General features: G+C 44.7%; 1 protein-coding gene across 2 annotated transcripts in view; it reads right to left on the bottom strand.

The window, feature by feature from the left end:
- Nucleotides 1–17,024, bottom strand: part of NARS2 (asparaginyl-tRNA synthetase 2, mitochondrial) — a 52,542-nt gene extending 35,518 nt beyond the window's left edge. For both annotated transcript variants that reach the window (XM_072326969.1, XM_072326970.1), the window contains exons 1-5: nucleotides 16,800–17,024; nucleotides 13,245–13,354; nucleotides 12,182–12,302; nucleotides 11,114–11,254; nucleotides 6,080–6,160 (exon numbers count right to left, since the gene is read on the bottom strand). In XM_072326969.1, coding sequence (XP_072183070.1) covers nucleotides 6,080–6,160; nucleotides 11,114–11,254; nucleotides 12,182–12,302; nucleotides 13,245–13,354; nucleotides 16,800–16,940 — 594 coding nt within the window. In that variant the 5' untranslated portion in view covers nucleotides 16,941–17,024. The remainder of the gene's footprint in view (nucleotides 1–6,079; nucleotides 6,161–11,113; nucleotides 11,255–12,181; nucleotides 12,303–13,244; nucleotides 13,355–16,799) is intronic.
- Between the last annotated feature and the right edge of the window lie 9,515 nt (nucleotides 17,025–26,539).

Raw genomic sequence — 26,539 nt, 5'->3', positions numbered from 1 at the left:
ATTTGAAATGCTTTTCAAGGAGTAGATCCTAGAATTTAAGCTAAGTGCTACCAGCTCAACAAAGCACACCACTGCCTCTAGCCACCCTGCAAATTCAGCTTGCTTTGTCATGGGGAGGTTGCTCAGCTCAGGCTTGTTTGCCAGCCTTTGATATTCTACAACCTGCCGTTTTTCTCAATGAGTTGGAAGGTGTTGCTTTTTGTTCTTAAAAAGCTTTGCTGCTCATCATAAAGATTAAAAAAAAAAAAAACAACAAAAAACACAAAAAGAAAGAGACTGTCAAAGGCCTCAGATCATAGAGCAGTTTTATCTCTTCACATCATCACACTAAAGAAAAGAGCAAGCCTGCCTTGATACACAAAGATCAATGGAAGTAGGACAATTTGTTGCTGCAACCCCAGGACAGCTTCCTTTGTTTCGTAGGTTTTGTAGTACTAAAAAAGAAAACAAGGATGCAAGAGCAGGCCTCTATTGTTTTCTTCAAATAAATCCAGTGTAATTATTCAAAAACAATATGGATATTAATAAACACACAAGCATCCACATACCGCAGTTCCAGAGCCATGGCCAGAGAACTAGAGAGAAGAGCGATGTACCACCCCAGCTTATCCTACTGGAAGTTTAGTTCAGTAACATTCCTTACCCCACCACTGAAGAATCCCACCTAGTCCTGTAGGATGCAACTTCTAAACAATGTGAAAAAGACAGACTAGAAGCAGGAAAAGAACAGAAGAAATCAGCCATGAAATCTCAATACTTCCCCCAAAGCCACAAACAGGATACAGCTGCCTCCAGGAGCTGGGCCCTGGTTTATTTTTGATGACTTTGTGTCATTTTTCATTCTTCGTATCAGATGTAATTACAGTGAGGCAAAAGGAAAATAGACACAACAGCAAGTGACTGAAGGAAAACTGAGACACTGCAACTAAACTGGACCTATACAAACCTGCAGCCAGTCTGATAGACCCTTCAGGTCCTGAGATGCACTGCAAGGAGCTGCTAGGCTGCTTCCAACAGAAGGTGGAGAGTGAATATAGCAACTTACACAAAATTTTACTCCCCCTTCACCTTCCAAAGTGCCCACTTTTCCCTCATTTTGAGGTTCAATCTTGTTGAATGGATGCTGTGAACTTGTTAAAAAAAAAGCCCACAGGAAATCAATCCACTTGCCACCTGGGTAAGATGACTCCCTTCTCCTATGGAAAAGGGCAGAAGGGACACCTTCAGCAAGGAGGTGTCCTATAGTTAGCAACTTCCCATTTCACACATGCAACTATTGAGCAACCCACCAGAAGTGATTCCTCCACTCTACACATACAAGAACAGATTCAGGCCAACGTTCTAAAGTAATTATGCCCCAGATTTATGCTCAGCCTGCTTCTGTATAACAAATAACCCCATTCACGATGCCATCCCTTCACAGATACAGAGCAAGGTTGTTTTTTCATGTTGATGATGAGCAAAATGAAGCTACAACCTTGCACTGTTATTTCAATTAGATGACTTTGTTTCCCACTTCCACTCAAAAAAAAAACAACAACCCACAGCAGAACCAGACCCACCAGATACAAGTCAGGGAGGGGAAATAATGTGTTTGCTTTCAAGTTCTCTCCATTTCCTAGTCAAAAACTCCTCTACTTACAGTGGAGGGAGGCGGGGGGGAGTCTATATGAAACATCTCTGTGTTTCAGAGTAAATGCACCATAAACATGCTAGGATTTGACATCAACATCAAAGGCTTTTTATTTTCATTCTAAGTACGAGAACAACTGGATTTAGTACCTGTTTTGTTCTCCTTCTCAAATGTCTAATGATTTAATTTAAAATTATTCACTTTGATGTCAGTCTTGTATTAACTTCTACTTGAGGCAATTTGCTTCAGGAGAGTATAAACCGTTCCATTCTTTTACTCTACGCAAACCAAATGCATGAAGGGATCAGACACAACTTCTAAAGCTCACAGAAATCACCGCTTTAGCTCTAGAGCAGGGTCACAACGCCACACTGCTGAAGCTTCACAGTAGCACGATTTCAATCCAGACTACCCTCTGTGATGCCCTATTACAAACATGAGTGAGTTTTCCTCTTTAGATAAACTGCACAATTTTTCACTTCAAAGAAGTCCTCCTTTCAATTCCAGCCCCAGTTCTGCTATGGCCCAGTGGGAGTCCAGCTGGTCAGCTATTTCTGCTGAGAGAAACATCTCACACAAACGTACTGGAATTATAGACAGTGAAGAACCAGGTCGAGAAAAACAGAAACCAGGAGAGGCAGGAAAGCTCTCCCTCAGCTCAGTTCCAGCTTATGCTGAGCCCTGCTGAGCAGCCCTCTTGAAGTCCCAGGCTCCCAGGTACTGGCTGCCTCCCAGACTGTGACACATCTCTGAAGGGGAAACACCTGACGGATGCTAATCCTGTTGCATTTCACTGTGCTTCTCTTCCCAGCAGATCCCAGCCTTTCTTGGTGCTGACAGGGTTATTTATCAGAAGCACTATAAGTATGGCAGGAGTAAATTTCAGTAGCAGACGCACATTTCTGGTTCCACAGGACAAACAGCCGTGAACTTCAGGGATCCAGAGTTACATTCCTCTCCATGAGCAAGTGGCAAGAAAGCCAAACACTAGACTCTCTCTGGATACATTTTGGAGAAGAACAATACTTGGATAGTTCTCAAGCTTTGCAGGAAAGTAAATATTCCTTCATTTAATGAATTAGTCTGATCAGTCAAGCACTGAAGTCAAATGCAGTGAGGTATGTGTGTGGGAAGAGATAAGAATGATACACAGAACACATTACCTCCACTGAAGCCACTAGGTACATTGCACCTCTTCTCAGACATAGAGCATTGCCACAGAAAAGAATAAGCCTGCAGGCAATACTAGACACAGGTGAGATACACTTCAAAGAGCTGTGGATGCCAATTGAACTGCCATGCTAAGTGACTGCATGCAAAGTTCTTTTAACAGGCTGTGCGGCAGGGAAGATGGCTGCCCAGGGTTTTATCAGAGCATTCTGCATCAGGAAAGCTCTTCCAAAGGGGAGAAGAGACAACAACTTCCCCCCAGCAGCTGAGGACAGTCAAACAAGGCAACTTTCCAGACTGCAAAGTCAAAAAGACAGAAAAAGAACCAGAATGCACAGCCTTCAACATTGCAGACAGAGTGGGAGGCTGCTGAAAATAGCAGGGAACAGACACACAGCTGGGTCACAAAGACAAAAGGCAGGCAGATTTCCTAGGGAGCAGCCCCAGAAGTAGACTGGGTCAAGTTTCTTGCAATATACAAAGCTTTTATGGATTTTAGTTTTCAGTAGGAAAAAGAAAGAAAAGACAAGGAAAGGATCCCCCCTAAGATTCTCAAAGAGATGGTATAGAGAAATTATTCTGATTAAATTAAAAATAAAAAGGTCTGTCTCACCTTGTTGATCCTAAATCTTCCTATTTCAAGGATTACTCCATCATCCTGTTTTGCATTTCACTAAAGCACAGCCCTCAATATTCAAAGCTCTTCTGGACTTCTCAAGTAAGTTTCTTTCAAGGAAGGCAGCACAGCCAAGAGGCTTCCTGCCTTCAGGGTTCCACAGAAAGATGACACTACCAAAGGTGCAGAAATCTGCAAGTTGGTGTTGCTGATGTTCTCTGTGCAGGCTAAGATTTGCCTAGCTGTTTTCACACTTCCAGCAGTTCCTCCTCAAACTTTCTTTGAGCTGCAGAAAAAGAATCTCAAATACAAAGGATTTTTCTGAAGTTCTTACCATCTCCTGACTTATTTTTTTTAAGATTTCCTCTGTTACCACCCTCAGCTTTACAGTACTTCATTTGAGAAATGTCTTTTTGAATTGATTTGCCCAGCAGAGGAGAAAGGGATTCCCCCCTCACTTTAAATCCTACTATGAGAACATCCCAACCAAAACTATGTACAGACTAATCAGTACACTCAAAACCAAACAAAGATGATGAGGAAGCCAAATATATAAACAAACACAAATCTTACAGGATTAAGAGGTCTAGGAATCAAAGATCATATGTTTTCAACAAACTTCTCCCTTCTAACTCTGGATACTGCTTTCCCATCTCTTCAAGTCTCCTGTGAAAATAGACTCTTCCTCTCTTCACTTTCCACTGTCTCTCAAGAATTCAATAGTCCAAACAACAGTCAGACATTAGTTAGAGGACTAAAACTACTGTGGCCTTAAAGGCTACTCAAAGCTTTCAGCTTATTCCACCCACAGCAGCATAACTAAATTGGTGATACTACCCATCTGCTCAATGGAATTAATTAAAAAGAAGTGCAGAAAAGCCAGCCTTGTCTGCTTGCAGACTGTCAGCAGCAGGTACATTTTACTGCTAAGAATCCAGGACCAGTAGGACATCAATTTATGTTCTGTTCACAACTGGAGGACTGGTCTTAAAATCCTAAGCCCATGATTTATATGCTCCCAAGGAAGGATTCATGTCCCTCAAGATTTCTATTGCCAAGGAACAGTCTCACTGCTCCTGCAGAGCACAGCAGTCACAGCAGCACAGCCAGCTGTCTTGGATCTCTGCTAGCCAAGACTAACTTTGAGCAGAGCTCTGCAGAAAGGAAACCAAGCCCTAACTAAATTAGGCTACATGATAAAACATTGCTCAAAGAAGAAGTAACAAAACAGGGAAAGCTTCTCTGAAGGTTCTTCTTCATGGGGCAGACCATTACTCAGTACTTCATACCTTTCAAGACCAGTTTGCCCAGGACTGGTACTATTTCACACCTAAACAATCATGCTTGAGAGAGATTAGCAGTTTTTGTCTTGAACTATTTGTTAAGATCCAGTTGATATAAGTTTCAGATTCACATTTCACCACCTCAATCTACATTTGCATCAGTGCTTCTGCTACTACCAGCCACCTACGCTCCAGTCCTGCTTTCAAGTGGATACAATTTGTACCAAAGACGTAATATACTGTACAGCTGCAAACTGTATAATGTTCTCATCATTAAGTGTCACTTGTTTTCACATCTTAATTTGCATGCAACAGCCTGGAGGGAACCTTTGGTAGCATTAAGGGATCTCAATTAAACAGTAACAACTTAGTTTAGCTAATCAACTCTATTGTCACAGCAAACAAAAAGCTGAGGCACACGCACTGGTCTAGAAGGGAATCACTAGTAGCACAGGTTAGACAGTGACATCCTGAAGAATGAGTAGATGGAGGCTGTTTGCCATGAGGCTGCGCGGAGAGTGGAAGATGTGATTCTGCAGCAAACAACTGCTACCTCAACAGTTTTTCTTACAGATGATTCACCAGCAAGGCTGAAGCCAATGGGCATAAGTGGCAATGGATGCAATTGTCTGAGATAGAAAAGTACATTTTAAATATATAAGTATAAAAAGCAAATGGGATTTCCTATGGTTCATGAATGGGGTGAGGGGGGATGTTAGGAATCATGACGAATCTGTAGTGTTTACAGCTGCATATAAATTCCACAGGCACTTTTGGCCCAAGATGTCAAAGTACTTAAGAAAATGACAGATTGTAGCAGTAGTCTGGTGGACAAACAGAGAGACTTAGCAATATCAGGAGACAAGGCAATTTCAGAAGGAAAAATTCCAATATGCAATAAGAGTAACTTGTAGGGAGGCATATATATGTGTGAAAAGCAGTTTGGGATATTGCTGACATTCTTTTAAGGAGTAATCTCATGGTTGCAAATAAGAACCAAGGTGAATTACATTCTTAATCTCAAGAGCTAGCAAATATTTTTGTGTATTAGGCTGTCCTGAACGTCCCACCCCACCTCTCGCTATCATATCTTCCTGCTCACTAATCTATCTCAGGGCACCAGGGATAAAGTAACTCATCAGTACAAAAGGTACTGATTAACACACCAAACAGGACTTAAAAAGTAATCCATCTGTTTAATTCTGTCTCAATTATTCGTTGAAGGAAAGGACTGCTATACTTAAAAAAAAAAATAATCACAGCAGTACATAAAGGTTTTATGCAAACACTTCCCCCAACCTTCAATGATTCCAAAACTATTCTGCAAGTAAAATAAATACAGAAATAGATCAAGAAACTCCACCCACTCCAACTTACCTCAATTTGAAAGAGTTCCCCAGCACCTTCACAGTCATTTGATGTAATTATGGGAGTATGAATATGCACATAGCCATTATCCTGGAACAGATAGAACACTCAGAGTTAACTAGCTGAAGATATCAAGTATCACCTTCAAAGATGATCTCTACCTGAACAAATCATGACCCAGCTACCAGATCCCAGCCAGGACAGTATGTGCAGCCTTTTAGGCAACTTCTGCCTCTCATGGACAAAAACAAGAGGACTACAAGTCCAAGCATATCACTTGTGCTTTTCATCCAGATTTCCTAAAGATTTATATTACTACTACGTGTTTTTGCAACTGCTCACCTCTAAAACACTCCCTCTAAATTGGAAAGACATGGATCCGATGGATGGACCACTTACTGGATAAGGAAAGGGTTAGATGGTCACAAAGAGTTGTGGGCAATACCTTGATTCCCAGATGGAGATCAGTGACAAGTGGCATTCCCAGGGGTCATTACTAGGACCTGGAGCTGTTTAACATTTTTGTCAGTGGGATTGATTGCACCCTCAGAAAGTTTGCCAATGACACCAAGCTGAGTGTTGCAGTCAACACACTGAAGGAAGGGATGCTATCCAAAGAGACCTGGACAGGCAGAGAATGTGGGTCCATGTGAACCCTGAAACTGAAAAAGGCCAAATGCAAAGTCCCACACTTTGGCTGAGGCAGGCCCAAGCACAAATACAACCCAGGCAGAGAATGTATTGAAGCAACCCTGTGAAGAAGGACTTAGAGGTGCTGGCTGATGAGAAGTTCAAAATAAGCTGTCAAAGCGTGACCGTGGCTCAAAATGCCAACCATCCTTGGCTGCATCAAGAACAGGGTGGCAGCAAGTCAAGAGAGGTGACTGTCCCCCTCTACCTTACTCCTGTGAGGTCACACCTGCAGTACTGCATCCAGCTCTAGGGCCTCCAATACAAGAAGGACTTGTTTTCTCTTGCATCACTGTAATGCCCAGTACAGAGGAACCTTTCTAAAAAGGAGGGTGTGCCGCCATTAGCATGATACAGGCAATGATGTAGCATAACCCATTATCTGATTTACACAAAATACTAAAAACCACCAAACAAATAAAGAGCGCTCATAAAAGCTGAAGTATCACAGATTCTGCCAGGGTAATACAAATTCAATTCACACCACAAGCTCTGATCCTTATCATCAACTAGTTAAACAACTGGGAAAACAGGAATAGGACTTAATGTTCAAACTGAGAATCAAACTAAAATGAATTAGGACCAAAGAACTCATACGGACATGCAGTGTATTTTGTGGAAGTAATCTAACACAACCAAGAGCAAAGTCCCCACAGCCAGCTCCAGGCTACCTTGGTTACAGGTGCAAAGACCTCAGCTGGCCAGGTGGCTGCCAGAAGCTCCTCACAGAGACCCACTTACTGCACAGAAAGATGTTTGAGAGCCAGAACTATTTGCTTTGCCTGGGAAGGACACTTTTAGCCTATCAATATGATGTGCAGCTCTCTCCCATATTCCCATGCATATTCCAGAGACCTGCTGGTCATGGATCCTCTCACTGCCCTGTAAGACTTCAGAATATCACCCTTTTTTTTTTTTGCTTTTTCTTTTTCCAAGCAACTATTAACACCACGTAAGAGATGATACATGTTTCAAATTCCTTTCCAGAGCATGTAAGGGAATGTCTGCACGACGTGTAAAGGTCAGAAAGCCTCTCTACAGCTCTACAAAGCAAAAAGGCTGCAGTTATACTTCCTAGTGATCATACAGCCTGACAACATCAAGTTTGAAACTGCAGCACTTTTAGGATGACATAGGTGGTAATTTAAAGAGAATGCTTTCCTTCCACCAGAAATGAAAAAAGCTACAGCCATCCCTGGTGCAAGAAGAGTCGTGACAAAAGCATTTGCAAATAACAGGTCTTCCTCATCACTTTACTGTAGCTGTTGATAATAAAATACTTCATATTTTGCAATAACTCTGACCAGTTTAAATGCAAACACGTCAGTCTGAGCTGGAATTAACTTGGAGAAGTAGAGCCTTTGTCAGAATACGATGCTATTTGGTATCAGCTGGCTTTTGAAACAACAAAGTTTTGTAGGTATTGCCATCTAGTGGCTCAATACCAGCAGAGACCAATTCCCAGTGTAGTCGTGTTCTGTGTTATGAGTAGGCACAATGCTGAAAATAACAGCAGCATATCTTACATGATATTACTATTAAGCTCTTAAAACACAATCTTTAAAATACCACACAGTTTTATACAGACGAGTCTCTGAGTGAGCAAGCATGTTTTCTTCATCACTACAAGCAAAAAGTAAAAGCACACTCAGGACCAGAAATTCAACCTCAACAATTCTAATCTGTTCTTTGAGACTTCTAATAATAATAGGAATGGTGTGCATATGATTCTACACCATCTAAAACCAGTTTATTTCAACAGAAACATAAAGAATAGCTGTAAAAGAAAGAGCTCCAGTGTGTTAGAGGACTTACTTTCTTACTTTGTGTACTCACATGGTTTCTGTACAGCATCTGGAATCAGAGTTAACTCACTGCCTACGCCCTGCCCACAGCTTCATGTATTTCATTCATGAAATACAGGTGTTTCCAATCTATCAGTTTGAAATGCATTAAAACAGAAGCTTTAATCTCAGCTAACAGTATCCACACAGACTTGTATAGAGAGATGCAAAGAATCAACAGCAGTAACATGAATATCTGAGTCTGTCTGTGGCTTTCTAGTATCGCAGATATTTCCATGTAGGAGGAGGCTACTATCCAAGGTCACTGCTGAGAGTGAGTTAAATAATTCCTTATTATGCTGTGTTCTACAGACCACACACAGTTGCAAGCAATTATACTGCAACTAAGTGAAAGGGATAAAATAACAGGAAAACAGGTGGAAAGACACTAAAAAGACCACCAGTGTGCAAACCTCATCATCAGCAACACTCTGGTCAAGATCTCAGCCTGGCCTGGGCCTGAAAAAAGACCTCTGTGCAGCTAACACATGATGGCCCTTTCCTCTTAACATGTTTATCTAAGGCCTCACCCAGGCAGTGGTATACATATAAGGTTCAGGACAGCAAGGACAGGCTGGAGAGCTGAGCAGTAAGAAACCGGATGAGGTTTAACAAAAGCCAAGTGTAGAGTCTTGCACCTGGGGAGGAAGAATTGTATGCACCAGAACAGGCTGGCTGCCTGTGGTTTGGATGGGTGCACGCTCTGCTGGGTGAAGAACTGGTTGGATGGCCAGGCCCAGAGAGTTGTGGTCAATGGAGTGGAATCCAGTTGGCGGCCGGTCACAAGTGGCGTCCCCCAGGGCTCGGTGCTTGGGCCGCTTCTGTTTAACATCTTCATTGATGATTTGGATGAGGGGATTGAGTGCACCCTCAGTAAGTTCGCAGACGACACTAAGCTGGGAGGGAGTGTTGATCTGCCTGAGGGGAGAAGGGCACTACAGAGGGACCTGGATAGACTTGATCGATGGGCCAAGGTGAATGGAATGAGATTCAACAGGGCCAAGTGTCGGGTCCTGCATTTTGGTCACAACAACCCCAAGCAACCCTACAGGCTTGGGGAGGTGTGGCTAGAAAGCTCCCAGACAGAAAGGGACCTTGGTGTGCTGATGGACAGTCGGCTGAATATGAGCCAGCAGTGTGCCCAGGTGGCCAAGAAGGCCAATGGCATCCTGGCTTGTATCAGGAATGGTGTGGTGAGCAGGACTAAGGAAGTCATCCTGCCCCTGTACTCAGCATTGGTGAGGCCTCACCTTGAGTACTGTGTCCAGTTTTGGGCACCTCAGCACAGGAAGGACATGGAGGTACTGGAGCAGGTCCAGAGAAGGGCAAGGAGGCTCGTGAAGGGCTTGGAGAATCAGCCCTATGAGGAGAGGCTAAGGAAGCTGGGGCTGTTTAGTCTGAGGAAGAGGAGGCTGAGGGGAGACCTTATTGCCGTCTTCCAGTACCTGAAAGGTTCTTACAGTGAGAGTGGGGCAGGTCTCTTCTCACTACTGACTTGTGACAGGACGAGGGGAAATGGCCTCAAGTTGCGCCAGGGCAAGTTTAGGTTGGATATTAGAAAGAACTTCTTTACAGAAAGGGTGGTTAGGTACTGGAATGGGCTCCCCAAGGAGGTGGTTGAATCGCCATCCCTGGATGTGTTTAAGAGCCGTTTGGATGTGGTACTCAGGGATATGATTTAGCAGAGGTTTGTTGTTGTGGTATTGTTTTGTGGTTGTTTTTTAAGAGATAGGCTACTGGTTAGGCTGCGGTTGGACTTGATGATCTTCAAGGTCTTTTCCAACCTGAGTAATTCTATGATTCTATGACATGCTGGAGAGGAACTCTGCAGAGAGCGACCTGGATGTCCTGCTGGACAACAGATTGGCCATAAGCCAGCAGTGTGCCCTTGTGGCCAAAAAGGCCAATGGCATTCTGGGGTGCATTAAAAGGAACGTAGCCAGCAGCTCGAGGGAGGTGATCCTCCCCCTCTACTCTGCCTGGTGAGGCCTCATCTGGAATACTGTGTCCAGTTCTGGGCTCCCCAGTACAAAAAAGACAGGGATCTCTTGGAAAGAGTCCAGCAGAGGGCCACAAAGATGGTGAAGGGCCTGGAGCATCGCCCCTATGAAGAAAGGCTAAGTGAGCTGAGTCTGTTTAGCCTTGAGAAAAGAGGACTGAGAGGGGACCTGATCCACTTCTATAAATATCTAAGGTGTGGGGGCAAAGTAGTGAGGCCGGTCTCTTTTCAGCAGCATGTGGAGACAGGACTAGGGGAAACGGGCAGAAACTGGAGCATAGGAAGTTCTGCATGACTGTGTGCAAGAACTTCTTTATGGTGAGGGTGACGGAGCACTGGAACAGGCTGCCCAGGGGGGTTGTGGAGTCTCCTTCTCTGGAGATATTCAAGACCCGCCTGGACGCCTATCTGTGCAACCTTGTGTAGGGAACCTGCTTTGGCAGGAGGGTTGGACTCGATGATCTCTGGAGGTCCCTTCCAACCCCAATGATTCTGTGATTGTGTGACTACCTGGAAGAATGAGTGGATTGCTGCTGTGGCTTCACTGCGGATCCTCAGGAGGGCTCCAAGAGCATTGCTTCTGCATCGCAAGTGTGGGAACTGTCGGACATACTCCAGTGGGTGCCTCTCCTTTACTTTGAAGGGGAATGACTAAAAGCAACAAGCAAAGAAATAAAAGAGGATGAGAAGACGGAGTCAATAAATCTCTATTGCCATGCATGGAAACAGCAATCTCTGCATTCTAAAACTCAACCATCATTACAGAGCAAAGAAGGGGGAAAAGCATTTTTTTTCCTCAGCTTCTCTAGTACTCTGTGGATTTACACTTGATTATTTTAAATTTTTCTAAGCCATGAAGAGGAAAAAAAATAGCAGCACTCTGAAATACTTTATCTTTTGGAAGTTGAGCCTCCCTGAAAGCCAATTGTTCAACTCACGACTGCAATAGCAAGCTGCTCCCAAACGCACTTGCAGCAGATTCTTCACAATCTGGAGCAGTTAGCCAGATCCATTGCTTCCATGATTCACCTCCTAGCCAGAGTTACCAGGTAAATCACGCAGTTCAGAAAACTGCTTCAGGGTGGGACAAATCATAGAATCATAGAATCACAGAATTACCCAGGTTGGAAAAGACCTTGAAGATCATCAAGTCCAACCGCAGCCTAACCAGTAGCCCATCTCTAAAAAAACCTCTGCTAAATCATATCCCTGAGTACCACATCCAAATGGCTCTTAAACACATCCAGGGATGGTGATTCAACCACCTCCCTGGGGAGCCTATTCCAGTACCTAACCACCCTTTCTGTAATGCACTCATTCAGCTGCCAACATTTGCACCAGTTTCCACACAGGAATAGCACTGCCCCAGTTGAGAACATTCATGGCATTCCTATCAATTTTTTTTCCTCATTTGATGCACCCTACATACACTGCAGCCAAATCAAAGTCTGCAGGCGTACTGAGTTGGAAAACAAGCAAACAACACAGTTTGAAGCACACTTTGCTGGATAGTTGGCCATTTTGGCATTCATTCCTAAAGTACTCCTACCAGTTGGACTTCCTGCTGCAGCAACATACCGAAGTATCACAGGGTCCCACCACATGAATGGCTTCAGCTTGCAGCTCCATGTTTTGCATCTTGTGAGGGCTTTTGACCAGTTTCCCTTGCACTTCTACTGCACTTCCAAAAGTCAGGTCTCTACAAAACCAAGAGCAACAACAATTAACTAGCTAAAGGCAATTACAATTTAACAGCAGGTTAGGTTTGGTTCAGGTTAGATATTTAGGAGGAAGTTTTCACCCAGAGGGTGGTGACGCACTGGAAAAGGTTGCCCAAGGAGGCTGTGGATGCCCCATCCCTGGAGGTATTCAAGGCCAGGCTGGATGTGGCTCTGGGCAGCCATGGGCTGCTGGTTGGCGACCCCACACATAGCAGGGTCACTAAATGATCATTGTGGTCCTTTTCAACCCAGGCCATTCTATGATTCTTTGAAATGAGAATAAATTCACACTAGAAGAATATAGGACACAGGAGTGTTGGACAAAAGAGAGGAAGACAGGCTTTTATAAGAACACACTGATGTGGACAAATGAAGTTTATAAGAAAAACAAAAAGCAAACATATCAAATAATGTACAGAAGGTCCCTGGATTGTCATGAAATCCCCCATAGTACAACCAACAGTAACAAAATGAAGCTGGAAAACAAGTCCATTATTCAATTACTATCTGACAACAGAACAGGCACGCCTATCTAGGAAGCATGCCTGAACAACCATTTCTCAAATCAGCACAGTAAAAACAGCAGTGGTCATTAAAAGCCTGGAGAACAGTCATCCCCAAACACAGAGTGTGATTTCCAAGAAGGTCCAACAGTACTTCAGAACACCTACACTACTACAGCTACTAAGAAAATGAGATTCAAATTGATCTGACAGGACAAGCAGATGAACCACAAAGCCACAGTGCCATCTGAAAAGCACAACAAAGGGGACCTCAAACTGCAGTTGTTTCTTTCCTGTGGTCAGGTGCCAGCTGCTGGAGGCTCCTCCAGCACTGTGGCACAGGAAAGGAGGTCTTAGGAGGCCCCTCTGAGCACTGATCAACACACATATTTCTCCAGGTATCACAAAGTGACCCACCTACACTCCAGACTGGGATCAGCAACCACCTGGAGACTTTCCAGTGAGCTCCCATCATTTATATGCAGGAACAAAACCTCCTTCTGGGATCGGATGGAGCGGACCCAGCCCTACGGGTAAAAGAAAAAGACATTTGTTATTTCTTGTCATTAGCTCCATAGAATCATGTTTCTTTTTGTTGTTTTCTTCTCCTCACCCGAAGAGCTGGACAAGCCACAGCAGGCCTATTTCAGCTTTTCATTGAAATCAAAGGAAATATTATTCTATGAGGAAGTTAAAAAAAAAAAACACACCAACAAAACCCCCAACAATGTCATGTTTTTCTGTTCACTTCAAAGCAAACAGAAACAAAACCTTAGGCAGAGACATCAGCTCTCCCCAGGAGTAAAGCAAGCATAGCTAAGATCTACCTGCATTTCTGTGCAGCTTAGAAAAACGAAACTGGCACAGTGCTTTGAAGATGAAAAGCATTTTAGCAAAGTACACATTTCTATTAGTTATTTCCCTCCAGAACACTTTTATTGCAGCTGTGCAGGAACGCACAGAGCTTTAAGTTAAAATACTCAAGGCTATTTTGACAACGTTAGTACCAATCTGTTGCAGCAGCGCCCGTATGAAGGTTCCAACTTGAAATGGTTCACTAGTTGTTTTTGATTACATGCCCAAAGCCATTGGACTGTTGAAACAATGGCACTACAGCCAACAGACATTCATGCAATGCAAAAATCAAAACTAACGCTCTGACACTTCTGCATGTTCTTCTTTGTGCCTTAAAAATCAACATTGCCACGCTGTCCCCATTGAAAAAAACATAGAGAAGAAGCATTAGCACCCATTTTTAATTAAGGAATTAAAATAAATCAGTGGTTCAATGAGAGATGAATAGAGGCTGTGAGAAGGAGGATTGTTCCACATGGAGAAGGCTCCAGAGGGATCATTCTGTGGCCTTCTAATATACAAAAGGGGCTCAAAAGACAGAGTGACAGGACAAGGGATGACCTTGTTGTAAACTGAAAGTAGATTTAGACTGGATATAAGGAAATTCTTCATACTGGAGGTGAGAAGGCACTGGCTGCACCATCCCTGGAAGTGCCTGAGGCCAGGAAGGATAGGGCTCTGGGCAGCCTGGTCTGATGGGAGGTATCCTGCCTAAGGCAGAGGTCAGGAACAGATGGGTTGAAGGCCCCTTCCAGCCCAAACCAGTCTGCAATACTATAATGCCTTCTAGGAAATGAAATATAAAATAAAAGTATCTAAAACGTACAGTCAGTACCAAGACAACAAGAGAAATACAGCAAAGTACAAGGTTTTGCACTTGGGCCAGAGGAATACCGGGCATACATACAGACTGGAAGGATCAGACCTTGGGAGTAGCCCTGCAGAGAAGAATCTGGGGGTCCTGGTGGATAAAAAACTGAACATGAGCCAGCAGTGTGCTCTTGCAGCTCAGAAAGCAAACAGTATCCTGGGCTCCATCACGAGAAGGGTGGCCAGCAGGGATAGGGAGGGGATTGTCCCTCTCTGCTCTGCCCTCGTGTGGCCCGATGTGAAACACTACATACAGGTCTATAAACAGGAGGGGAATCAGCACTTTGAAATGGTAGATAACAGCAGGACAAGGGGGAAATGGTTTTAAGTCAAAGGAGGGAAGATTTAGGTTGGATATACAGGGGGAAGTTCTTTACTATGAGAGCGGTGAGGTGCTGGAACAGCTGCCCAGAGAGGTTGTGGATACCCTGGAGGTGTTCAAGGCCAGGTTGGATGGGGCCCTCAGCAGCCTGGTCTAGTACTATATGTGAAGGCTGGTGACCCTGCCTGTGTCAGGGATGTTGTTTCTATCCACTGGGAAGTTTCCAACTCATGTTATGATAATACTATAGTAAACAAGTGAAAACAGTGCTGATTAAACAAACAACTGCACCCACATTTCCTGCAGTTTTAGTCTTTTGCTTAACTGCAAGGATCTACATAGTTTCAAAGACCTGAAACTCACCAACTGCTTAAGGGATTTCACACCAGACAAACCAATTTAAATCAACCTACTTCTGAACAAACTGCAAGAAGAAAAGGAAAGCATTCTTCATGTTGGGCTGTGACTGTAAAACCAGAGAAAGCGCTACACAGGCTCATATTATGAGACAAACACTGGAAACAATCCACCACAAATGCACACTGTGCCCATTCAAAGTCTGCCTTCGATATTTCTACATCTCCTGCATAGGAAATGCCTACCAGATTGTAGAGGGCAGGTGCACACAAGAAATATGGTAGATGGTTTAGGCCATAATACTAAGGTTAACCAAAACTTCAGCCTTTCTTCCAGCCTCTAATTCAGATACATATTTACCTGAACATCCCCTACAGGAGGTTCCACCTGAAGCAATGTTAATGCAAAAAAAAACACAACCCTTTTACAAAGTCCAAAACTGAAGTCTGATTATCTGGCATGGCATCCTCATACTCTTATAGCTAAAGCAACAGGTGTTTAAAAGGTGTTTTGCACAATAACATTCCTGAAGCTGTTGTGCCTGTCTCCTATATTCCACTAAAAGCCCAGAACAAGTACATCATGCCTGATGCATTATGGTAGATGTTTCTTAGTTTTCTTCCTAGCAAGGAAATAAACAAATAAAACACCCTGAGCAAAGAAACATTCTTGATGGCTTTTTTTCCACCTCATCAAGCAGCACCAGGATTTGTTAAACAAGATGAGTCTTCCAGCCTCCCACAGGAAAATATGAGAGTGCCCTAAGGCTTATAAACAGAGCAGCAGAGGCTGTAGCAGAAGTATTTGGACCACTTCACTCTCTGTCAGAAGCACTGTTAAGTGTCAGTCTCAATTCAGGTCAGACTGCAGCTTCCAGTTAACTAAAAACTACTAATAGCAAGGATCATTTTAAGTCACGTCAGTTCTTCAGCCCAGCTTAATGCAAAATAATGAGCATCAACACAAGGGAAAAGCAACGAAGAATGAAGGAAACAAAAAGAGAGCACTGCCAATATTAGCAGAGGGTTATTCTAGACTGCATAATTCATAAAACCACAGATGAGAAGCATCCATATTGTGTAAGCTCCTTCCTTCTCTATTAGGCTGTACAGCATCATAGAATGATTTGGATTGGGAGGGACCTTTAAGATAATTCAATTCCAACTCCCCTGCTATAAGCAGGGACATCTCCCTCTAGACCAGGCTGCTCAAAGACCCATCCAGCCTGGCCTGGAGTGCCTCTAGTGTGGGAGCATCCACAACATCTCTATGCAACCTATGCCAGCGTCTCACTACCCTCACAGTAAAGAATGTCTTCCAAGCACCTAGGCGTGTATTTGTCAGCGTAATATGCCATAGAAACGACCTCTCCCTGCGCACATCCAGGGTAACTTCAAAGCTTTGCATCCCACCAAGCGATTAGAGACGGGTAGAGCCGGATAGAAACAGTAAAAGGGACCAGACGGCTTTACGCTATAACTAAAGCCCTCAACTCCGAAGCTGAGAACTTGGGGGCTCCTCTCCCTTTCTCTCCGGCCGCAGGTCACGTTACCGCCGCCGCTACACACCTGCACCTTCACCTCGCCCGCCGCTTCCCGGGCCCCCAGCGCCTCCCGGACCCGCAGCCGCGCCGCCGGAACCCGTTGTTCCCGCGGCAGTGAGGAGGAGCAGTAACGGAGGGCTCTCCATCCGCCCCGGACCCCCAGCATGGCAGCGGCCCGGCAGGCCTGGCCCCCTCCAAGGGTCCCCGTCCTCGGCCCGCCCCAGCGGGACGCAGAAACTCCCACCCCCACCTCAAGGCCTCACTGAGGCGAGGAAACCTCACGTGACCTCCGCAGCCAATGGTCTTTCGGCGGGTTCCTCCCAGAGCACCAATCGGAAGGGAGAGCGCCAGCTTGCAAGAACCGCCGTTTCCGCCGAGCGGGCGCAAGGCCTCCTGGGAAATGTAGTTCACTCTACTGGGTGGCTGAGGGACACTGCACAACTCTCTCTCTGCCTCTCTTTAAGGAAGGAAATGGGGGTAAATATTATAGGCTCATAGAACAGCTTGGATTGGAAGGGACTTTAAACATCTTTGAGTTCTACCCCTCTGCTCTGGGCTCAAGGGCTGAGGTGAGAGAAGGGAAATGACTCCCCCAATCACTACAGCAGGCAGAACAGACTGAGCGTAGGGAAATTAATGTGATTTATTGCCTATTCCTAACAGACCAGAGCAGCAAGAACTAAAAGCAAACTACAAACACCTCCTCCCTAACCCCTCCTTCTACTTTCTCCCCTCCAGGAGGAGGCACTACAGAATGAATTTCAATAGGGCAAGTGACAGAAGGAGGGGAAATGGCCTCAAATTGAACCAGGGGAGGTTTAGGTTGGATATCAGGAGAAACTTCTTTACAGGAAGGGTGGTTAAGCACTGGAATAAGTTTCCCAGGGAGGTGGTTGAGTCACCATCCCAGAATGTGTTTAAAACCATTTGGATTTGGCGCTCAGGGACATGATTTAGTGGAGGGCTGTTAGTTAGGGTATTATGGTTAGGTTGCAATTGGACTTGATGAACCCCAAAGTCTCCATGTTGTTCCTTTGAGAACTGCCTGTCACCACAGAGCCCCAATGCTCCCTATGAGGAGCTGCAGCTGCCATGAGGCCTACCCTCATCCTCTTCTCTGGAACGAACAAACCAAGGACCCTCAGCCTCTCCTCCCACCTCTTGCCCTCCAGACCCTTTTCCATCTTTGTCGCCCTCCTTTCCATGCTCTCAAGTAGTCTGATATCCTAAAAGTGTGGTGCCCACTCATGATGTGCCATCAGGGACTCTGATAGGAAAAGGGCTGAAGGGAGAGGCCGCACTCTTCAGCAGCAGTTCAGTATGGCGATGCTGTGGATCAGTGCCGCAGTGGGTTTTGGGAATGGTGTAGCACCTGTCTGCCATCATCCTACACTCCCATCCATCTGGGTGACTGTCTTGCTTTCCTACACGCCGTGCTAACAAAATGAAGATGTGAAACGCTGCCATTCAGCTTCATGCTCCCAATTTCCTTCCCCTCTCAAGTGGCAGCATCATCTGCCCCCAGGCCAGGAGATGCTGGGAAGCAGCTTTGTTAGAAGCACTGCTTGCAGGAAGACAAACCCCCACCTCACTACATGGTCTTGGATAAGAAAAAGTTGCCCTGACCAGAGACCTCCTTTAAAAGAAACAAGCTGAGCTCATGGGAAAGAGAAGAGGAAAGCTTTGTAAATACTTGTTTTTTACTATCCCCTGTGGTGCTTTTTATCTATGAATAAGAAGCTTGTCCTCTAAGTCCTCACACAGCTTGCTGGGGCCTTCCCTCACCTCTCTCTTCCAGTCGGTGATGTCCCCATCCATGGTTCTCAGCCTAGACCTGAGCTCTGAGTTCCCTTAGAAGGCCATCCCGAGGAATTAGAGCTGCTGATGAGGGGAACAGGAATAGCCTGAGGAGAAAGAAAGTCACAAAAAGGACAGGAGACCACAGAAAGGGATGTAGAAAGGGTGGGCGAGACCTGGGCCAGAACCAATGTGGAGAACTTGATGGCTGGTTTCATCTGTCCCCTGTGTTAATGCAAGGGATCAGGTCACAGATGGTACATTTATTACTTCTCATCTATAGATTTTGCCTCTGGTGTTTGGCCCATAGTGTCTCAGAATATTTTTTTTTCCAGGATAACTTGACTCATAGAACTATCTCCAGACTGGATAAACTATTTATTTCCGAATAACTTGGGACTAAGGTCAATGCCAGCAGCTGATTGCATGAGATAAGAGGTAAGGTTTTTCCTTCAGATGCACCAGGGCCACCTATGGATCTTTGAGAGAACTGAATAACTTGGCAAATCTGGCCTCAGATTTCTAACACTTGTTATGATCTTGTCTCGTCCATCTGAATAACTTTCCTTCTGAAGACGAAGGGGTGTCACTGGAGAGATAAGGACTTTGGTCCATCATCCTTGAAAGAAAATAAGGATGAAGCATTAGTCATTTTTCTCCAGGCTTCTGGACTGCAGATAACATTTGTGTGCTAATGGGTACAGTCCCAAGTGACCTTTTAAGAGCACAGAGGGACAGACAGGTGTTAGGATATTCCCAAAGCTTTCCAACAAATGTTTGTTCCTCTCAAAGCTGATCATCCTCTTGTCACTGCTGGCTGCTGTCCTCACTGGACAGATGTTCTGTAGTGTTGATAACACGAATCACAGTCTCAGTGATATGCACAGGTTGTTTCACTTCATACTTATGGGTCTGTATAGTGATAGAGCTAGCCCACATCTGTTCCCTTTCTGGTACCTGAACTGGGTGTTGAGGAACCAGTTTGAGTGTTTAAAAAGGATGTGGCAGTGTCTGTATTTCTCTTCTTCTTCCTTCCCTGCAGAAAAAGGTTCTTCTAAAATCTCTCCAGAGAACACTAGTGTTGTTTGTGCATCAGTTTAATAATGTAAGTCTGAGCTGGGAGGCAGAAAGCCAATTGTCAGAGTGTCTGCAGGGAGAGAAGCTTAAAGAATGGTGAGTAATAATCATTCTCTTACACTCCAGCTGGGCATAGGGTCTGCTGAAAAAGTTTGGAATGATGGTGGGGAACAACTTCCAAACAAGGAACATCAGTTTTTGTATGGGAGTGGACAATTAGTGATGTACTTGTAGGTCATCACCTCATTGGCATCATCTATGTAAGGAGCACTTAGCCTTCACCAGGCAGGAAAAATTAGAATGAAAAGCCTCTTCTGTGCGTGTTTCAACTTGGTGCCTTTACTCTACATCAACATTCAGCCTCCTCATCCACTCACTCTACAGCTTTCTGTTCCCTCATTTCATTTTGTCTAGTGGGTGGAGGAGGAATAGCTCCATGAGTTCTGCTTTTGAAGTAAACCTGTCCTTGTTTCCTTTTGATGCTGAGGTTTTAGCTAGCACATTCCCATGATGATTGTCTGGACTTGTGACCTCTTTCAGGCAGACCTCTGACCCCAACCCTACGAAAGTCTTGCATCCCTTTCAGTGTGTCATCAGATCAGCCTTTGCCTTCCACTTGCAGTTCAGTATAGCATCTTCTAAGCAGATAAAAGACTGTGTGTGCAAGGTATAAGCATGTCCTCCCCAAAAGGAGTAAGGCAGATAAACATCCTTGTTAACCTGTGGTTAATATGCAGTTCTTCAACCTGACACGCTTCCCACTTTATGGAGACATTTCAGTGTATCAGCAGATGCCCTCTGGTGCCCCCAAAGGTGAAACCGAGATGCACCAGATAGGAAGCATCCTGCTATGCATCAGCAAGAGCAGTGGGGACACAGCGATTAGAAAGTGCTGTGCATCTTCCATGATGGTCTTTCATTGAGGGAGGATTAAAAGGGGATTAGAGATGATTATGGCTGCAGCATGAGATCATTTTGAGGGCAGCTGGTCAGGACTAAAGGGCATGCTGAGAAATGGGTTTGGAGGAGGAATCCATATGATGTCCATAGATCTCATTGCTAAGAACAGTTCTCAGGGAGGATGATGCAGGAGGAGAGGTGCAGCCTGTCTACCAGGGTTCTGTCCTTCAGCTAAAACCAAAATGAGAATGTCTGCCATGCAAATAAAAGCATAGATCTAAACCAAGAAGGTGGGCTGTTCTGCAACAGCCTTTTATCCTTCTGAAATCAAGATCCAGTGCCTCAAAATTGGGCATGACAAGATGAACAAAGCCGCCCATCCCCATGGCCTGGAGAAAGAGACTGAAAACTGAGGGATCAGAAAATCTTGGGAAAGGTCACTCCCAGCAATATGGGAACAGCAGGAAACTGGAAAAGATTTTAGGAAGAAATGATGTCTAGCCTGGAGTTTAATTCTCTGAAATGCTCTTCCAATAGAAGTGCACTCTGGATCTGCTATGGGGAAGATGGAAACTGGAATGCTGGACTTTATGCTGGAGTTAGGCTTCATCATGGGATTCATCATCTACCAACAGAAAAAGAAAGGTGAATTATTCACAGGCTAAGTGGAAACCTATTCTTAATGGGACTCTGGAGAGATGTTTTAAAGCCTGTAAGACTTCACTAGAAGTTAGATTTACCATGAAAATTTCCTTGGGTTCCCAGCATTCAAGTGGGTTTTTATGTGGTCTAATACAATATTCGCAGAAGCCACTGATAGCTTTTAATTTATTTTAACTGAAGTTAGATTGGGCTTTCAGTGATGAGAAACCATTTTAGGCCTAGCATCAGCTGTTGAAAGGTCAGCCCTGTCCTCTGAGATACAATGCTCAGCTATGGTTATGGTTTCTTATGAGAGTCAAATCAGCTGCTTAATTCCCAAATGTTTCCACATTGCTTCATTGCAGACATATTTTGTAGACTCCAGAAGCAAATACGTTCATACTTATTTATAAAAAGATTAAATACATCTCTTTCAGAACTGTGCAGGGGGAAAAAAAAAAATACAGTAGGAACGTTATCTTCTATAAGGCTGCATTCTTGTTCCCAAAATGTCACTTTGCTCTCTAACAATGTCTTCTTACAGGCTTTGTTTTTTCCTTTCTAATTGTTTAGAATTATCAGAACCACAGAGAAGTACTGGGTGAATCCTCATTGTGTGATATCGTTTGTAGTGCAATGGGAGATATCCCTCAGCTTAATCTGGTACTGTCATATTTTCTCTAAGCAAGTCGTGTTCAAGGTAGCACTTTGTCCCATTAATTTTCTGTGTAAGGGTTGAGGTCACCAGCAAGAGGAGGACCTGAGTGCCCATTATCACAGTTGCTAATAAGCAGGAATGGGGAGACTTGATGCTGAAGATGCTTAAACTCCCTTTCTTAGACCCAAACATCCATTTCCCGATGAACTACACAGTGAGCACAGCCTACAGATTTAACTCCATGGAAATGGAGTTTTATAGCCTGCCCAGAGCCTGTGTTTTTCAGGGCCTCACAGTACCCCCATGATAAATACCAATACCCATAAATTGGGTGGTTTTCCAAGGTTGTCTGAGAAACTGGATTCTTCTGCTGTAAATAAATCCCCTCTGTCAATGCTGCTGTGGTGGTCTGTGAAGCTCCATGAGTCTCTGTAGAGATTTGGCTGGGTGAGCAAGAGACCACCATGCTCTTAAATATAGGAAGAAAGCTAAAGCTTCCCAGCCCTGCACACACCTGGAGAGAGAAGAGCAGGAAAAATAACAGCATTTCTGAGGAATGTTTTGTACTTGGAGCAATTTATCTGAGGGTCTGAAAAGGATTTAATAACTGAGAGCTAATTAAATGTACTAATTAACCCAGTGTTTAATCTTAGTTCTTCTCTAGTTTTCTGTGCTGCTGAAGGGGAGACGTCACCCCATACGTCGTGACATTGAGCCACTTTGCTGAACTGTGATTCCTCAGCACATGGTGCAGGCACTCAGCTGCTAAGGTGATGAGAGGAACATGAAAGCCCACATACAGGAGAAAATTAGAGGGGCAAAGGCAGCTCCGTGTGACTAACAATCCATGAGATTATTTCCACCAAGAGGATATTGACAGTCTAATTTGCTCCCTGCCATTAGCACTGGTTTGTTCTCCTCACTGCTGTTTTGCTAAAGGGGATGAGAAGCATCTGTTTCTGGACACAGTGACAAAATGGTCACTCCTTGGTCCTGTCCTTGTCACCACGGCACTGAACAGCTCTGCTACAGCCAGGAGGATTTAGTTATGAGGGTTTAGGTCAATGCTCCTCATGCTGTTTTGGTACACAGCCCACACATCCAACTCAGCTTCCTACATGAGCTGGTTCCTCTGTGCCCTTGAAGAAGGAAGAAGGGACATCCAAAATGACATTCAAGGTCAGACTGGACGGGGCTCTGAGCAACCTGACTGAGATGTAGGTGTCCCTGTTCATTGCATCCTAATTGGACTAGATGACTTTCGGAGGTGCCTTCCAACTCAAAATCTTCTATGATTCTATGAAAGTGACTGCTGAGAGCCAGCACAGTCCAGCAGTGGATGAGGAGCAATGACCTCCCTGCTTCCAGGCTAAATAATTCCTCCAGCCTTTCAAGAAATGGGGAACCCTGGAGCAGGTTTCTGGCTGGTGGTGGGCCCACAAGAACGTGTGCTCCACTGGAGAAAGTAAGACAAAGGGCCAAATAGATCCCAAATCCCAGCACACTGTCAGGATAATCATCCCAAGATACATGTGCAGTATTTCTTGGAGGACATCTGAAATCCATTCACCGCTTTTTCTTGCAGCTGGCATGGAAACTATGCTCAGGCTGCCACCCAAAACAACAGTCTGCTCAACAGCACTAGGTAAGTCAGATGTTTCAGTTTGCTCCTAGCTTTGACATCATCTATGGATTATTCATTTATTACTACTAGTATAAATACGGGATGGAAGTGAACTTCTCTCATCCTTATGGCCTCAACATAGGGCTGCGACTCATTTAGGAACTACTAAGTCAAGTGTGGATGGAAATGCAGCTGTGTGAACCTGGGCCATTAAATTAGCCAGGGAAACAGGCTGCTATGGAGAGATGCAGCCATCACCGTCACTGGAAATCTCTAAGGGGAAGCCAGGCATGGATTTCTCTGGGATGTCTTTGGAGGATGAATCAGACCTGCCAAGATGTGGGAAGAAGGGGGAGGCGACCCACCGGGGGCCTTTTTCTGAACTGAACAGACAAATGCTTTTACGAAATCACCAATCCCCCAGTGTCTCCTTGCACAACCCTATGCAGCCAGCGGAGGAAATTGGTAACTGTACCCAGCAAGCCTGTTTTTAATTAACAAATAATTATCTACAAATTGCTGTAATTATTGCCTTGGATTCCAGAGGATGGAGACGTTAGTGTGAGATGAGCACAGTTTCCTTGCAAGTGAAATATTTTCCCTGCCTTATCTCCAGCGCCCTGCTGCTGTGAGGTTTGGGGACTCGGCTGCACGTTCCTTTTTAGAAAGGGATAAAGGCAGCTCAGGCTGCCTGCAAGGGGAAATACTAGGGAAAAGGCACTGAAAAGAGGGCATATTCTTGCATTTATCACACTGTATGCCTTTGTGCTGAAGGGGCTTGGGGGATGCCAGTTAAGACATAAACCCCGATATAAATGCCAGGAGCGAGATGCTTGCACACCACTGGAGCAAAACCAGCATTCTGAGTGGTGATCTTCCCACACCTGATTGAACCGGGTTTGGAAAATGCGGTGTTCATTTTGAAAATGTTAGTATTAATTCAGATCAAATGAGCAGCATGAAGTTGCCCTGTGCTCCAGCACTGTGGGATGTTGGTTTGGAGGATTGCAGGATCACCTATGAGCTTCTGGACCATGGTACGGAGGGAATTCAAAGCCATTCTGCTGTTATTCCTTCAGACTCTACTGCCAAACCTCATGGTGTATACCAACACCAGTCCTTTCTGCTTACAGAGAGGTTCCCTATGATAGACTATGTACAACTTCTTTGCCAACACATAGGGATGTTCCTTGTTCTAAAGAATGTAGACCCTTTTAACAGCCCCAGCTACTCATAGTAGGTGAAAATCCCCCTGGGTTGACAAGGAAGGCAATGAAAGACTGGGTTGATGGGCAACCTGTAGAACTGCCCATCCCTCAGCCTTGCTCAGTGTTTAATCCCAGAGTACTGCTGCCCTTTCTTCTATCACTCCTAAGAGAATCCTCTAAACGTCACCACTTGCTGCCAGGGTTTCCATGACAGCCTCTCCTTATAACAGCTTGGGCTCTTTTTATTATTCCACTGTAGAATATTTACCTGAGGTGAGCTGTACTGTATGATGTGGTGAAATGTTGCCTTTGTTTACTGTGTGCCACCTTCCTTGTGCAGGCAGAGGGGTATAAGCATTTGTTATCCCTTAATTTGTAGGAAAACCTCCTCTTGGCCAAGAGATGTGGCTTCTTGCTGTGGAGGAGCGTTCAAGCCAACCTAAGGCAAGCTTAGATGCTGGCTCTGCCCTCATCCTCAGCTTGCTTTTACTGGCAGGAGAATATAAGAACTCTTAATCCTGTTCAGAAGTATCCCACTTATCCTGAAATGCAGAGATGGCAGCTGGTTTTCTGCTATTTTTTCAGGGAGCAGGAAGAATTTGCTTGGATGCGTGAAGGTGTATCACTGCTAATACCCAACCTGGCTTCCAACCTTGGCCGGTCTTGAGGAGATTCATGCTCTTCACACCACTTAAGGTTAAGCTTCCAGCTGTTGAGCACCTGTAATACTCCTGCTTTATTCAAGGCACAGCAATATGTGACACCAGCATGAAAACAGTTCAGCATTAGGATTAAGAAGCATTGGGTTTTTTTTTGGTCTTTCTTTTTATGGAATGCCCACCCCTCTCCCACACTCTGTGACGTTTAAATAGATGGTTTCTAATGAACGGAAGCGGTTTATGGACAAAGAAGCTGTCACGGGGAATGATTGATTGTGCTTAATATTTTATTTGCAAGACTTAAAAGAAAATCTCTGAAATATCTTTTGACAGGTCAGTGAACTTAATGAAGTTATTCAGAGGAAACCGAGAGCCTGGAACCAGCAGAGCAGCATTGATAGGCTCCCATTCTGCAGCGTGGCTCAGGAATACTGTGTGGGACATGCAAACAAGGGCAAAATTCAGATTCAACTTCTTCAGCCTTGCTAAAAAGGGGAAAACTAAACCTTTCTAACTACTCTGCAGTTGAAGAGCAAGGAGCTGAACCCAGATAGTGACTGCATGGCTGAAACCAAACCTGAACTTTCTTTGAAACTGAAGTATTTGCAGACTACTGTGCTCAGCATCACTGCAGTGTTTTGTGCTGATAATCTTTAATGCCTTTGGAGATATCCCATGGGAAACCGATATCTTCTTGTGCTGCTGAGCTACAATGATGAAACAGCTTGTCCTAAATCACACAAAGGGCCAAGGTCACACGTGGGATTTGAACTCTGACCTCCTGATGTCTCATTCTGTGCACGCACCATTGGCTCTTGTTTTTCTCATGCCTCACTTCCCTCCACCTCCTCATGCCCAGAGACTTTCTGCTACCCCTGACCTCTCACAGCTGCCAGCCATGCTCATCATTGCCTCCAGTGTGTCGCCACGGGGGACGTGTCACCCTGCCAAGCACGTCCCCAAATCTCTGGAGGAGCTCCTTGCTCCACCTGAAGGACAAAGCTGCATCACGCTCATCAGTGCTGCGGCCAGTTTGAGCATTTCTTTGCAAAACCAGTGTAGATGAGGATAAAGATCACAAGGTTTATGGAGCAATTCTGACTTCTCCAGTCGAAGGTCACCTCCCAGTAGACATAAGGGGCAGCAGCCATCTCACCTGCCACGTAGATTTCTACATCTGGAATGCTGTTCACTGTCCCT

Source organism: Excalfactoria chinensis, chromosome 1 (assembly GCF_039878825.1).
Source record: "Excalfactoria chinensis isolate bCotChi1 chromosome 1, bCotChi1.hap2, whole genome shotgun sequence".
NCBI lineage: Eukaryota > Metazoa > Chordata > Aves > Galliformes > Phasianidae > Excalfactoria > Excalfactoria chinensis.
The sequence above is the reverse complement of the archived record's forward strand: the minus strand, read 5'-3'. Positions and strand labels throughout refer to the sequence as shown.